This window comes from Raphanus sativus, chromosome 6 (assembly GCF_000801105.2).
Source record: "Raphanus sativus cultivar WK10039 chromosome 6, ASM80110v3, whole genome shotgun sequence".
NCBI classification, from domain to species: Eukaryota; Viridiplantae; Streptophyta; class Magnoliopsida; order Brassicales; family Brassicaceae; genus Raphanus; species Raphanus sativus.
The window spans coordinates 2,723,519-2,736,526 of NC_079516.1; the positions used below are offsets into that span (position 1 = coordinate 2,723,519).

Genomic DNA, 13,008 nt, shown 5'->3' on the forward strand with positions numbered 1-13,008 from the left:
AACATTGTCCATTATTGTTTGCCTGGGTGATTGGTTTTCCCTCATTTGATACTGGAATTACGAAGAACCAAATGGACAAAGTAACAACACCCATCATCATCAAGTCCAAATCCAATACTTCTGCTTGATCTTTAAGAAAGTCAAAGCATCAAATTTTGACTCTACAACATAGTATATAATTCGGTGATTGATGAATGGTTTGCCTCTAATACATTTGGGATCATACTATCTATAGACAAAACAAACATTCAAGATCAAATAAGTTTTGGCAGAAAAAATCAAATAAGCTACATACCAACATTAATCAACACATCGTACGAAATAAACGTCACGAAATCAGATTTCTCATTTAAATGATTGTAAAAGTATGAAACTTATCCAAATTGTTATTTACAAATATGAATCAAACATGTATTTGTCAAATTTTAGGCAATTAACATTGAATTTAAATAATTGTTTTTTTAAAAAAATATTGTAGCAATCAAAAGGTTAAATCATGTAATATAATGTGATAATGCTACTATCAAAGTCATGTTTAGGTTTTTATTATTTAAAAACCAATTACTTAGAAATTAGTTTGACATGTTTGGAGAGTTTGCCCCCTCTTTTGGGGCAAAGTGAATTGTGTGAATAATTTAACAATAGTCCAAGGCTAGATTTTTCTAATTTATGAAAAATTGATTAATACTTAGGCAATTTGGTTGTATAGTTATCAAATAACGACTTATGATGAAAAGTTCATATAAATTATATAAGCAGAAAATATGTTATTTTAAATTTCGAGATGACACAACTCGACCATATCATTTGTTCTTCTAACTTCACTGATATATAATAAGTGATATAATACATCTAATGGTATACAAGTGTCAAAAATTTAGATTTGATCGGTTTATTTATTAGTTATGAAGAAAAAGTCCTTCTCATTGCTTTTAAAGCCAAAAATATAAACTAACCCTTACTGCACAATATTTGTTATAGTATTTATATATAAGTGGACCTATCAATATTTTCAATTTGTTTCCTATTTCTTTACATTTCCAATTATTTAGCTATAGTGTCTTATTTTCTCTAGTAATTTGTGAGAGGAATATAATTACAAAATATAAAAGAAACTGATGATTTATCTATTTGCATTAATAATTTCTGACAAAAATAATTCAAAACGAAATTATCATAATATTTTCTTTAGTATACACATGTTGATGTTGATAGCTTATATTATTTTCTAGGTAACAAAAACTCTACTGCAAATGTCTAAGATTACAAATAAAACCCTACACTAAAGATTATTAAATACATATAGCATGTTGTCAAGTTATTAGCCATTTGTTTTTTTTTTTTTTTTTGTAAAAATTTTAGCCATTTGTTGTTTCTACACTTTCGTCATATTAAGACAATCATTTAGATTCCTACCAACGATAATTATATTAACATCCTAAATTGTTGCAGCAACAACTGAAATATGTCTCAGAACTATGAAATAAAATAATGGAAGTCTATATTTTATATAAGCTATATTGTACTATATAGTTATAATAAGTCGACCCACTTGATTCCAAAGCCTACACTACTATTTAAATTAATATTAGTGAGATTAGCTTATAAGTTTTCCAATACACACATCAATATTTAACATTTAAATCAATAGATTTGTCTGTAGAAATGTTGAAATATAGACCTTAATGGGAAATAGTGGTGGTAGCCATGACTTTGAGCAAGGTTGAATGACATCATCATCATTACAGCACTATGCTATACATTTTTTTTTGTAATTTTCCCAACATAGTTTTCAAGTAGCATAGTGTGGGTCACACTATTTATACTAATTAAAAGAAAAACATAAATGTTAATGATTGAAATGCAATGTAAGATAAATGACATAATATTTAAATTATTTTCTCTAGGACACATGGATGGGACAGTGATTCTGACTGTGTGTATAATTTAAATATTATGTCATTTATCTTACATTGTAAGATAAATGACATAATATTTAAATTAGTGTAAGTATAAAATCGTATTTTGAATATTTTCCATAAAACTTGATCAACTACATCGATGGGACAGTGATTCTGACTGTGTGTATCGATAGATTAAAAGGCCTGGGCTGGGATGTGATGTCATAATTTACGTCATAATCCGTCACCGGATGATCGGCTCCTTCGCTTTTAAGGCTTTGCCTTTGGAAGCAAAAGTCAACCTTCCTAAGCTACGCCCGCGTATATTTTAGAACCTACTTTTATTCTATTTGTGGGGTCCACGCGCCAAGATATAAAAGAATTTATAAAAGTATTATTTTGACATAATTTATATAATTACTGAGAAACTTATAATAAAATAAATAAAACCTAAGAACATCATTATTTATATCCCTAGTTATATTCCACAACTTGCGGTCGACATAATGTCATTGTATATCATATTTATCAAGATGATTTATTCCTATCCAGTTTCTACAGTCTATTGATACATATACAGTAACGAAGGTTGTAAAGTTTTATTTGTTTTACTTTTTGAGTAAATAATAAAACAGATATGCTATAGTGGTAAATGAGAAAAGAAAATTCGAGTTTGCATTTGTTGATTATTAGAGTCAACAGTATGAGTTAATTGTTTTAGAAATTGATGGTGATTTTTGAGAATATTGACAAACAACTAGTACCGAGTTAGTAATTAAAATACGTTCGATTTGATCGAATAACATGTCAACCGTCAATGAGAAGATGACGAGCTCGAAACATCAGTGTATTTCAAAAATACTAATAATTCAACACAAGATATACTAATTTGATAACCTATCAATACGTCTACTTTTTAAAAGATTTTTTGGAGTTGTTTGGATTTTAGTTATTTGTTGTGTTACAAGATACGATAATGCAGTCGATCTATATATAGTTCGGTTTAATATGGTTTTTTTCAATGCTGGAATTTCTTGAGAAAAATCATTAACAGTTTTAGAAGTGTTATTCAACCCTTTTTTTGAACAACAGAAGTTATTCAACCAATTTGATCTCTTTTTTTTTGTATTGGTTTTTGTTTGGTTTTATGGGCGATTGTTTTTTCTGTTCAAACTGGTTCCATTAATATGATTCAAACATAATAGTCTGAATACAACTTTTCTGGTTAATGGATTCCTTTGGTTTGTATTTAGCGGACATTAGCCTGGAGAAGGTAAAAAGCATGCATATATGTTGATATGCTGTTATACAGTAACGAAAAAATAGTTATCATCGATAGGATTTGAGTATATGATATTCAGACAATAAGACAGTTATGGACCTTATATGGTAGTTGAAGATTAGGTGTCCTATCCTTCTTTTTAAAGAAACCCCCAAAGAACAACTTTTAAGAAAACTAATCAAAATGTTATTAAAAACCAACTAGACTTGTTGGGAAATCCCAATTAATATCATTATCATCATATCCACAAAAGCCAACTGGTAATATTTGTTTTAAGTACCAGCTGGCAGCTAGTATTTTCGCTCATAATATCACGAAACTTTGTACTATTTTTGTCAATATGTCGTTTCATTTATAAATTCGTATTGATTTATTTAGTTGAATAGGTAGACAATAGTTCTTGTCATGCTACAAAAAGTCAATTTTTATACGTATATATTATTGATTAAATGATACTATCTAGGCCGAAATTTTAAATCTACAGCGGCCGTTTATAATTGACACTCTTCTAAATTTTTATAATAGAAATACTCAAATTATTTCTTCGTAAGAAAAAAAGAAACGCTCATATCATTTTGTGTAGTTAGCAAAATATATATATATTTTTTTGACTAAAAAAAAGTTCTTAAGAAAAAATTTTCTTAAGAACATTTTTTTTTGAGTATATTTTGTGTAGTTAGCAAAATATTTAAAATGTTCTTAAGAAAAAATGTTTGTGTCGGCACATCTAAAAATTTAATAGGACTGTTTGACTTGGTCTTTTTCTAATGATTCCAAATTCCAATATTGGTAAATGGTTTCCGTCACCACATAATTGAGCCAATGTTTAAGAAAAGGTATATGCTTTTTTACGACAAAATATACTCAAACTACAATTATAGTAGTGAATAGATGCGATTAAATTAGTGGAGACTGGAGATTAATATCCTAAAGTGTAACCCCTATACATACAGTATAAATTGTTTTATGCGTTTATTATATAAGTATGAATTAGTTTTAACAATTAGTATGCCAATTTCGAAAATGGTTGCTATAAAATACAGTATTTCATATTTTTTTTAAAAATCAATAAAGGAAGTTTTTAAGAGCATCTCCAACTTATTTTTATAATAGAGATCTTTCAAATAGAGTAAAAAATAGATATGAGGTTTTTGCTTCAGTGTGTTGGAAATCTCTATTATAGAGATGGGTTGGAGATGGTCTAATTCTAAAAATCAAATCGAGATTTAGTTACGTTGGTGTTATACTTACATTTCTTTTACATCCAATATTCAAAACTAAAATCTTATACATACTGAATATCTAGTTCATTTATAAATTAAATTGTATTATATGAAATCAACTTATTTTACATGTACTTAGTTGAAAATTAAAACAAACCAAACTTTATTTTCTACTTCTTTCTCTTAAAGGGTTTTCTATTGATCATATCTACATAGTATTATAAATCTCAGTTTTTATGATTGGTTTATTAAAATATTCTCCTAAAATATATTTATAAAAACTGAAATTACCATTATTTAATAATACAAACATTAACATACATTTTAAGATTTTTGTTGGTAAAATACATTGTAAGAATTTCCTTAGAGCATCTTCAATCCATAACACTATTTTAGTGTCAAAACTACACTATTTTAATATAGTTTCAATACTAAAAAAATTCAACTCCAACCACAACACCAATTTAACACTAAAACCAATTTTATAATATTATATATTTATGTCTTTATTTTTATTTATTTATCTATGTATTTTATTAATAAAATAAGTGAATAATATTTTAGTGGGATGAATAATGTTTTAGTGTGGTGAATAGTATCACATTAAATTTAGTGTGAAATTATAGTATTACACTAAAATGATGTATTTTTTAGTGTTCGGTTGGAGAAAGTTTTTCTGTGAAAATCACAGAAAAACCTATTTTGTAGTTGAGTAGAAGATGGCCTTGGGAGATGACTCCTTTCGGTATGATAATGAGATGAATAGTTAAATCTATGAGGGACATCTTTAGTAGTATGGGTCCACATATATGACACAGCTTCAAACGTTTTCTTTCCCACGACTCTTTATTTTCTTTCTAAAAGGAGTCTTTTTGTCAAAAGGTGGAGATGTAGGTCATTGTGGCAATGGAAGCCATTTTGTTTTGGATGTCTAAAGAAGCTATAACTATAAGGGCATAGTCATATGAAACGTAAAGATTAAAAGCGAATTGATTCTGTAAGAAAGTGCACTAACCAGGTCCATAAAACTATTCGACAGAGGTGTCACCGTATGAATTTTATCTAACTTTTTTTCTAATTAGAGTAAATGATGATAGGATTTAATGATTTATAATCCAAACTCTGATATACGCGGCAAGTTCCAAAAGTCTCCCACTAAATTAACCTATTGATTACTTAAAAAATACTATTGGAACGTTAAAAATATAATAAGTATTAGAATCATTCATAGTAAAAAATTGAAACTAGAATAAGAAAAGAACTACTCCCTCTGTTTTAAGAAAATGTATGTTCTAAAATTTTCATATTTTTTATGAAATGAAAATACGGAAAATTTTGATAATAAATCTATTATTTTCTGTTTTTAGCTGTTTTTTATGATTTTTAACCAATAAAAATTCAGTAAATACAATTAATGTTTTTGAAATTTACAATTTGTTATTACTACATACATTGAAAATATAAAACATAGATTTTTTAGAAATAATTTTTTTTTCTAAAACATAGATATTCTGAAATGGTGGGAGTATAAAATAAAGAAATTTAGTAACATTGCTAACTAGGTGTAGAAAATAACTGGTTATTTACATTAATACATATATATATATATATACACACAAATGCCAATCTCCCTGATTTTCATAAAAAAATAATATAGTAAGATATTTTTAAGCGTTTTTATGCGGGGGCTTTTTCAACAATTCAGGAAGTTGCTTAGAGCTTACGTGTCTTTGCTACATCACCAAAAAAAAAAGAAGAAAAAGGACAATTCTTGGTTTTAATTATTTTTAATTTCAAGGCTCTTATCCTTCCCTTTGTATAAATAAGCCAAATGTTTTCCTAAATTTTCATAGTTTTATTTCCATTTCCTTTAACTGTCTAGTTCCTCAAAATTCTCCAACTTTTGCTTCTTCTGCTATCTTTCTTCAACCTCTTTCTTTCTTCTTCAACGTCGACGTGTGTCTGCAATAACACATATATATATATATATATATATATATATATATATATATATATATATATATATATTCCTGCTCTTTTCTCTTTCCATCAAGAATTTTTCTCATCTTGATTGTTTTTGATTAAAACATACATATATAGATATGGTGGACGAAGGAGGTGTAGTTGTGAACCAAGGAGGGGACCAAGAGGTGGTGGATTTGCCTCCAGGGTTTCGGTTTCATCCAACTGATGAAGAGATCATAACTCACTACCTGAAAGAGAAAGTCTTCAACGTCCGATTCACCTCGGCTGCAATTGGTCAAGCCGACCTTAATAAGAACGAGCCATGGGATCTACCAAGTAAGTCAAGTCATTATCTATTTTTTTTTAATTTTAATTTGACCACTTCAGAAATTATCATACATCAAGATTCTGATTCTTGAATTTACTTTTGTTGGGGGTGCAGAAATTGCAAAGATGGGGGAGAAGGAGTTTTACTTCTTTTGCCAAAGGGATCGGAAGTACCCGACTGGCATGAGGACCAATCGTGCAACCGTTTCCGGTTATTGGAAGGCGACCGGGAAGGACAAGGAGATCCTTAGAGGCAAAGGTTGTCTTGTTGGGATGAAGAAAACACTTGTGTTCTATAGAGGAAGAGCTCCAAAAGGTGAAAAAACCAATTGGGTTATGCATGAGTATCGACTTGATGGCATATATTCTTATCACAATCTCCCTAAATCCGCAAGGGTATGTAATTCAATTCATTTTTATTAGAAACTTTGTGTCAATTATCTTACTTTGATGCATACAAATTGTGCTTGGTATGAAATGTGTATCTTATAAATTATTAATTAATCCAAAAGCAAAAACAAAATCCAAATATTAACCTAATTAATTAGGAATCTTTAATTAACTAAAACTTTTGTTTTTGTTGTTTGTGATGATTATAGGATGAATGGGTGGTGTGTAGGGTTTTTCACAAGAACGCTCCTCCTCCCACTACTATAGCTACTCCTACAAATCAACTTACAAGGATTGATTCTCTTGACAACATTGATCATCTCTTAGACTTCTCATCTCTCCCTCCTCTCATCGATCCGGGTTTCTTGAGTCAACCCGGACCAAGCTTCTCCGGTGCGGGCCAACAACACGACTTCAAACCCATCCCACATCACCCTACAACCGTGCAGATCAACAACACTTACCCATCAGCCCAAACCCTCAATTACCCTTACCACTCGGTTCCAACTTACGGATTCGGTTCTGGTTCTGGGACCAGTTTGGGAAACAATAACAATGGTATGATCAAGTTGGAGCATTCTCTTGTGAGTGTGTCTCAAGACACCGGTCTAAGCTCCGATGTTAACACAACCGCGACGCCGGAGATATCTTCTTCGTATCCAGTGATGGGGAATATTGCGGCCAATGCGGCGATGGTGGATGGTAACAATACGTCGTATGATGATGATGACTTGGGGATCTTTTGGGACGACTACTAACTAATTTGAAGGTGTTATTATTAGTTGTGAATCTGTCAGTGGCATTGTTACTTTGTTTAGTGATTTTAATCAGGTGATTAATTTGTTTATAAATCCATTTGGATTATTAGGTGTTCCTAGGCAATGAACTTTAGGTAGAAGAAATTGTTTACTTAGTTTTTAGTTTGGGATAAAAAGCTTTGTAAATTGAAATACATTTCCTTGTGATTAACTTGTATATATACATATTTCTAATTCTTCATATAATTTTTTTATCCTTGTTATGAAGTTTCTTATTGTTTCATTTAGAAGTTTGATGGTGAAGTGCACATAATTTTAAGATTTTGGAGAGTCAAGATTTTATCAACTCTTGGTTATGATATAATAACAAGACAATATGTACATAGACAAGATTTCTGGTTCGAAACTAATGAAATACTAATCCCACAAGCTTGTAGTTTTAATGTAAAGTCTATGATTAGATGAGTTTGATTGGTACTATTTATCAACCAGACAACTCAATTCATAGTAGTTATTACACTACCGTCTCTTGTTTTTAAAGTCATACTTCTAGAGCAATAGCTATAATACCATGCACAGCTAAGTGCGAAATAACTATGGCATTCTCTTTATTTGGGTGAAGGAGAATATCAAGAAAGTAATTTTCCTTTTATTCACAGATCATAAAGTGGGCAAATATGGACCTATAGAATCTGAATAAACTGAGAGGAAGAACACAGCTCACGAAGCATGTGATTGGTTCCTTAAATCTGGCCATCATCTTAGCCATTTCATATGGCTACTAAGTTAGTTTATTATTAAATTATCTAACATATAATTAAATTATATTAAAAGATGCTTAGGAGGGACAGTAATTAATGATATATTTCTTGTAAAAACAAAATCCAGATCCCTAAGTCTTCTGTCTTAAGGAACTTAGTTATTACACTCAGCTACTTTACGTTTTCTTACTCAGTGTTGATAAAACTATATTATAGCATAAACTTGGCTTTCAAGAGTTCAAACAAAATGTTAAATTTTTATGCGATGCTTTTCTTTTGATAACTTAAACTGTTGTATTTTTTACTTATATTTCTTATGTCATTTTACATATAACGTTTTCATGTTAATTTACGCATGGCAGTACCGTCCGTTTCCGAGCATTCGGAGAACTTGAGCATAATCTTGACCGTTTTCAAAAAGATGAGTTATCCCTAAGTTTTTTCCTCTTTAATCCTTTCCACTTTTTATTTGCTCTTAGTGATAATAAAACATAGAACTACACTATATTGAAGTTCTTGATCACATAATCTTCTGTTAAACAGCTGCAAATTCCAGTTACAAAAAAAAAAAAGCTGCAAATTGTTTTTCTTCAAAAATCAAATTAGATTATTGATATTATTTTTGCAGTACCGACAAAGAAAAAAGAAAACAAAAACACAAAATAAGAAGAAGAAAAAGAATTCATGATAGTCTTGAATGGTTGAATGATTTATCAGGAGGGTAGAGGACCAACATTAAAGCTTTCTTATTGCAATTTAATTAAAATAAAATAACAAAAGTATCTGACTTTTTTTTTGAATGAACATAAAATTTATTCAATCAAAAATGTGCTATATCAAATGCCTCTATTGTTTCTTTTGTATAAAAATGGGTTGATAACATGGTTTGGAACAAGACAAGACTCATGAAGGAATTGACTAGACTCATAAAGTATCCGACCCTTGCATGAACCCATGAATTAGTGTGAGTTTAGGTTTGTAACCCTCTATTTATTAAAAGGTATGACTATATGCCTTTTTGATGAATATATTATTGCGCATTATAGCAAACTTTCCGTTTAAAGCAAAGCCCTTAGACCATCCACAATGGGGGATGATGAAAATCCTTAGCACACAAACCTAGATTATTATAAATAAAATAATAATATAAAAACTAAATTAACTAAGGATTGGTCTCTAAATAAGGATTATATGGACTGAATCCTTATAGAGGTGGCATGTTGCCATTGGGTGGGAGACTATTGTGTTTTGTTTGGCGATCTCTTTCTCCTCTCTGCTTCCATTCCCGTTGGGCTATCTCTTTCGTCGATTTCGTCTTGTGAGGTGAGGATTTCCTCCTCTTTTGATGTTTAGCACCACATCGAGAAGTCTGATGATGATGTCTGGCGCTAACTCTTTTGGTATTCGTAGTCGTAGTCCTAGGGTTTTGGTGTGAAGGTACTTGGATTGATTGAACCGAACTTCTTGATTGTGATCTGCGATTGATCATAAGTTTTCTTAGGGAAATCGATTAGGTTTTGGTACAGGGAGAGAATCAGTCCTTTGTTCGGGGCTTCTCCTTTGTTCTTATGACTATGTTTGTGACGTATTGAACTATACCGAGAGTTTGTTTGAGTTGCATTGCTTTGCTGTGACTGAAGGATCCCTTGTTTGATGCAGTTGGAAGGGGTGAATCGATAAGGTCTAGCAAAGATGGCGAACTTGCAAGTTTCTGGAATTATTGAAAAGGTTTTTCCATCATATATTTTGAACTAAGATCGATTTTGTTATTGATTATACAAACCTTTCTTATATCTGTGTTTTTCTGTGTTATGTTTAGATGACTGGTAAAGATAAAGATTTTAGATATAGGTAAAGATAAAGATTTTGTTATTGCTCTGTTTTTCTTATATCTGTGTTTTTCTGTGTCATCACCGAGCCAAAGTGGCAGCAGTAACAAACAGAGCAACAACAGAAGGAACACACACATAAGGAAGGCCAAAAGTGCACACCCTGTTCTAGTGCTTCCCTTGGACTTTCCTTCTCTTTTGCAGGCTTCGCTGTACCGCATGAAGAAGATATCATCCTTCAGAGCGATCATGCAGCAATGATGATAACTGTAAGAAAATCACTAATAAGCACGGTACCTAATTGCACGTCTTGATGTTAACTTTGGGTTGTACTGAGTTCTCTTTCTTGTTGCAGTGGAAGATATTGAAGCAGCAACTAGTAGTGTGGTCAAGCTTCAGGAAGAACCAACCTATCCAATATATCTGAAGGTAAACCATTTTCCCATATAGATAATCTTATGGAAAACAGTAGAGATTGATCTTTATGATACTCTCTATTTGACCGCAGGCACTGATGAAGATATGTATCTAAAATCATCACCACCCAAATGTCCATAGAAATATATTAGGATTTTGCTGCCGTCGTACTTCGTTTTAAATCATAGCATTATGAATCTTTCTAGACATTGGAAACCTCTATTGTATCTCATATTACTAAGAACTTCAAAATGGAAAACACCATTGAACATATAATTTTAACTAGAGTCCTTAACTATTCAAATTTTTTTTTTTTTTAAAAATAATAATTTAGTATTGCTAAGGACTCCAATGGTGGTAACACCATTGGAGATGCTCTTAGATGATTACTGTTAAGGAGGTCTAGAAGGTTCTAGACCGACATATAATATTGGTTCTGTTGTATAGATAAGGAAGAGTAGATATCGGAAGATTCTATGGAGATTTAGTCATATCTCTATTGTATATTGTATCATGTATATAAGTCACACAACGTGACTAAGATAATAACAACATATACACTTCTCAATATCTCTGGTTTACATGGTATCAGAGCCACAACGGCAAAGATCATAGTTTTTGTTTAATCAAGAGATCAAGTATGGCAGAAGAGAAGACAGCGATCGTGAGTTCATCGAAAGCTATGGGTGAGAGTCGGACGTCTCCGTACTACCTGGCTCCTTCCGACAATCCAGGAACAAGTATCTCACCTGTGATCTTGACAGGAGAGAACTATTCGGAGTGGTCGTCTGAGATGGAGAACGCACTTCGAGCCAAACGTAAGTATGGTTTTATTGACGGAAGCTTGAAGATTCCTGATGTAAAGGAAGACCCGATGGAGACAGAGTTGTGGAGAACGGCGAATTCGATGATTGTCGGATGGATAAGGGCGTCAATCTCACCTACTATTCGATCAACTGTTCCGTTTACTCCAGATGCGTGTAAGATGTGGAGTGAGCTTAAGAAACGTTTCTCGGTGGGAAGCGCGGTTCGTGTTCATCAGCTCAAGTCAGAGCTAGCTTCGTGCAAGCAAGAAGGATCAAGTGTGATGGAGTATTTTGGGAAGTTATCTCAAAAATGGGAAGAGCTACTGAGTTGTAAGCCTCTTCCGTCATGTACGTGTGCTGCTTCTGAGGTGTACTCCAAGGAGTATGAAGAGGAGAAAGTGCACCAGTTTCTTATGGGACTGGATGAAGCTAGGTATGGGAACGTTTGCACCACAATCATTGGGTCAGAGACGTTACCAGATCTTAACTCGGTGTATCAACGAGTTGTTCGTGAGGAGAATAGGATTGGAGCTTCTCGAGTGGAGTCTAAAGAAGCACCAGTCGGTTTTACTGCGAAGCTAGGAGAGGAGACGAGTGGTAGTCAAGCAGCAGTAGCACGAGGACGAGGATCTATGGTGTGTGGACACTGTGGAAGATCCGGTCATGAGAAGAAGGATTGTTGGCAGCTCATTGGCTTCCCGGAATGGTTTACTGAACGTAACCAGTCAGGAGGACGAGGAGGTAGAGGAAGAGGCCGAGGGAGAGGTAACACATCTAGAGCTAATACGGCTCAGGCCTCTGCAGCTTCTACTCAAAGACCTTCGGTTCAGCTAAGTCCTGATCAGTGGGCGTCACTTGCGTCGCTTTTGGAGAGTCAGAAGCCGAATCCAATTCCAGATAAGTTGAATGGTATGGTCCAAACGGGTGAAGTTATTATTGACACCCGGTGCATCGCACCATATGACAGGAGACATTACTTTGCTCTCAGATATTACGAGTATGATACCTTGTCCCGTAAGGTTTGCGGATGGTAGTCATATTATGGCGACAAAGAGTGGTAGCTTGAAGTTATCTGCGAAGCTTACCTTGTTGAATGTTCTTTATGTTCAAAATTTGAACTGTACATTGTTATCAGTTGCTAAACTGCTTCGACAGACTGGTTGTCTAGCAATGTTTACTGACACCTTATGTGTTTTGCAGGACCGTTTTACGAGGACTCTGATTGGAGCAGGTGAGGTGAAGGATGGTGTTTATGTTTATCGAGATGTGACAGTCGCTAGAGGTCATCGAGTCAAGGCGTCGGAAGATCAGACTTTGTGGCATCGTCGGCTGGGACATCCTGCATTTGG

At 32.6% G+C, this 13,008-nt stretch overlaps 1 protein-coding gene across 1 annotated transcript; it reads left to right on the forward strand.

The window, feature by feature from the left end:
- Positions 1 to 6,368: 6,368 nt before the first annotated feature.
- On the forward strand, positions 6,369 to 8,102 carry LOC108811415 (NAC domain-containing protein 46). The gene is made up of 3 exons (XM_018583466.2): positions 6,369 to 6,707; positions 6,814 to 7,094; positions 7,298 to 8,102. Exons 1-3 carry the CDS (start codon positions 6,509 to 6,511, stop codon positions 7,844 to 7,846), a joined length of 1,029 nt encoding a protein of 342 aa, XP_018438968.1. The 5' UTR covers positions 6,369 to 6,508; the 3' UTR covers positions 7,847 to 8,102.
- Positions 8,103 to 13,008: the final 4,906 nt, after the last annotated feature.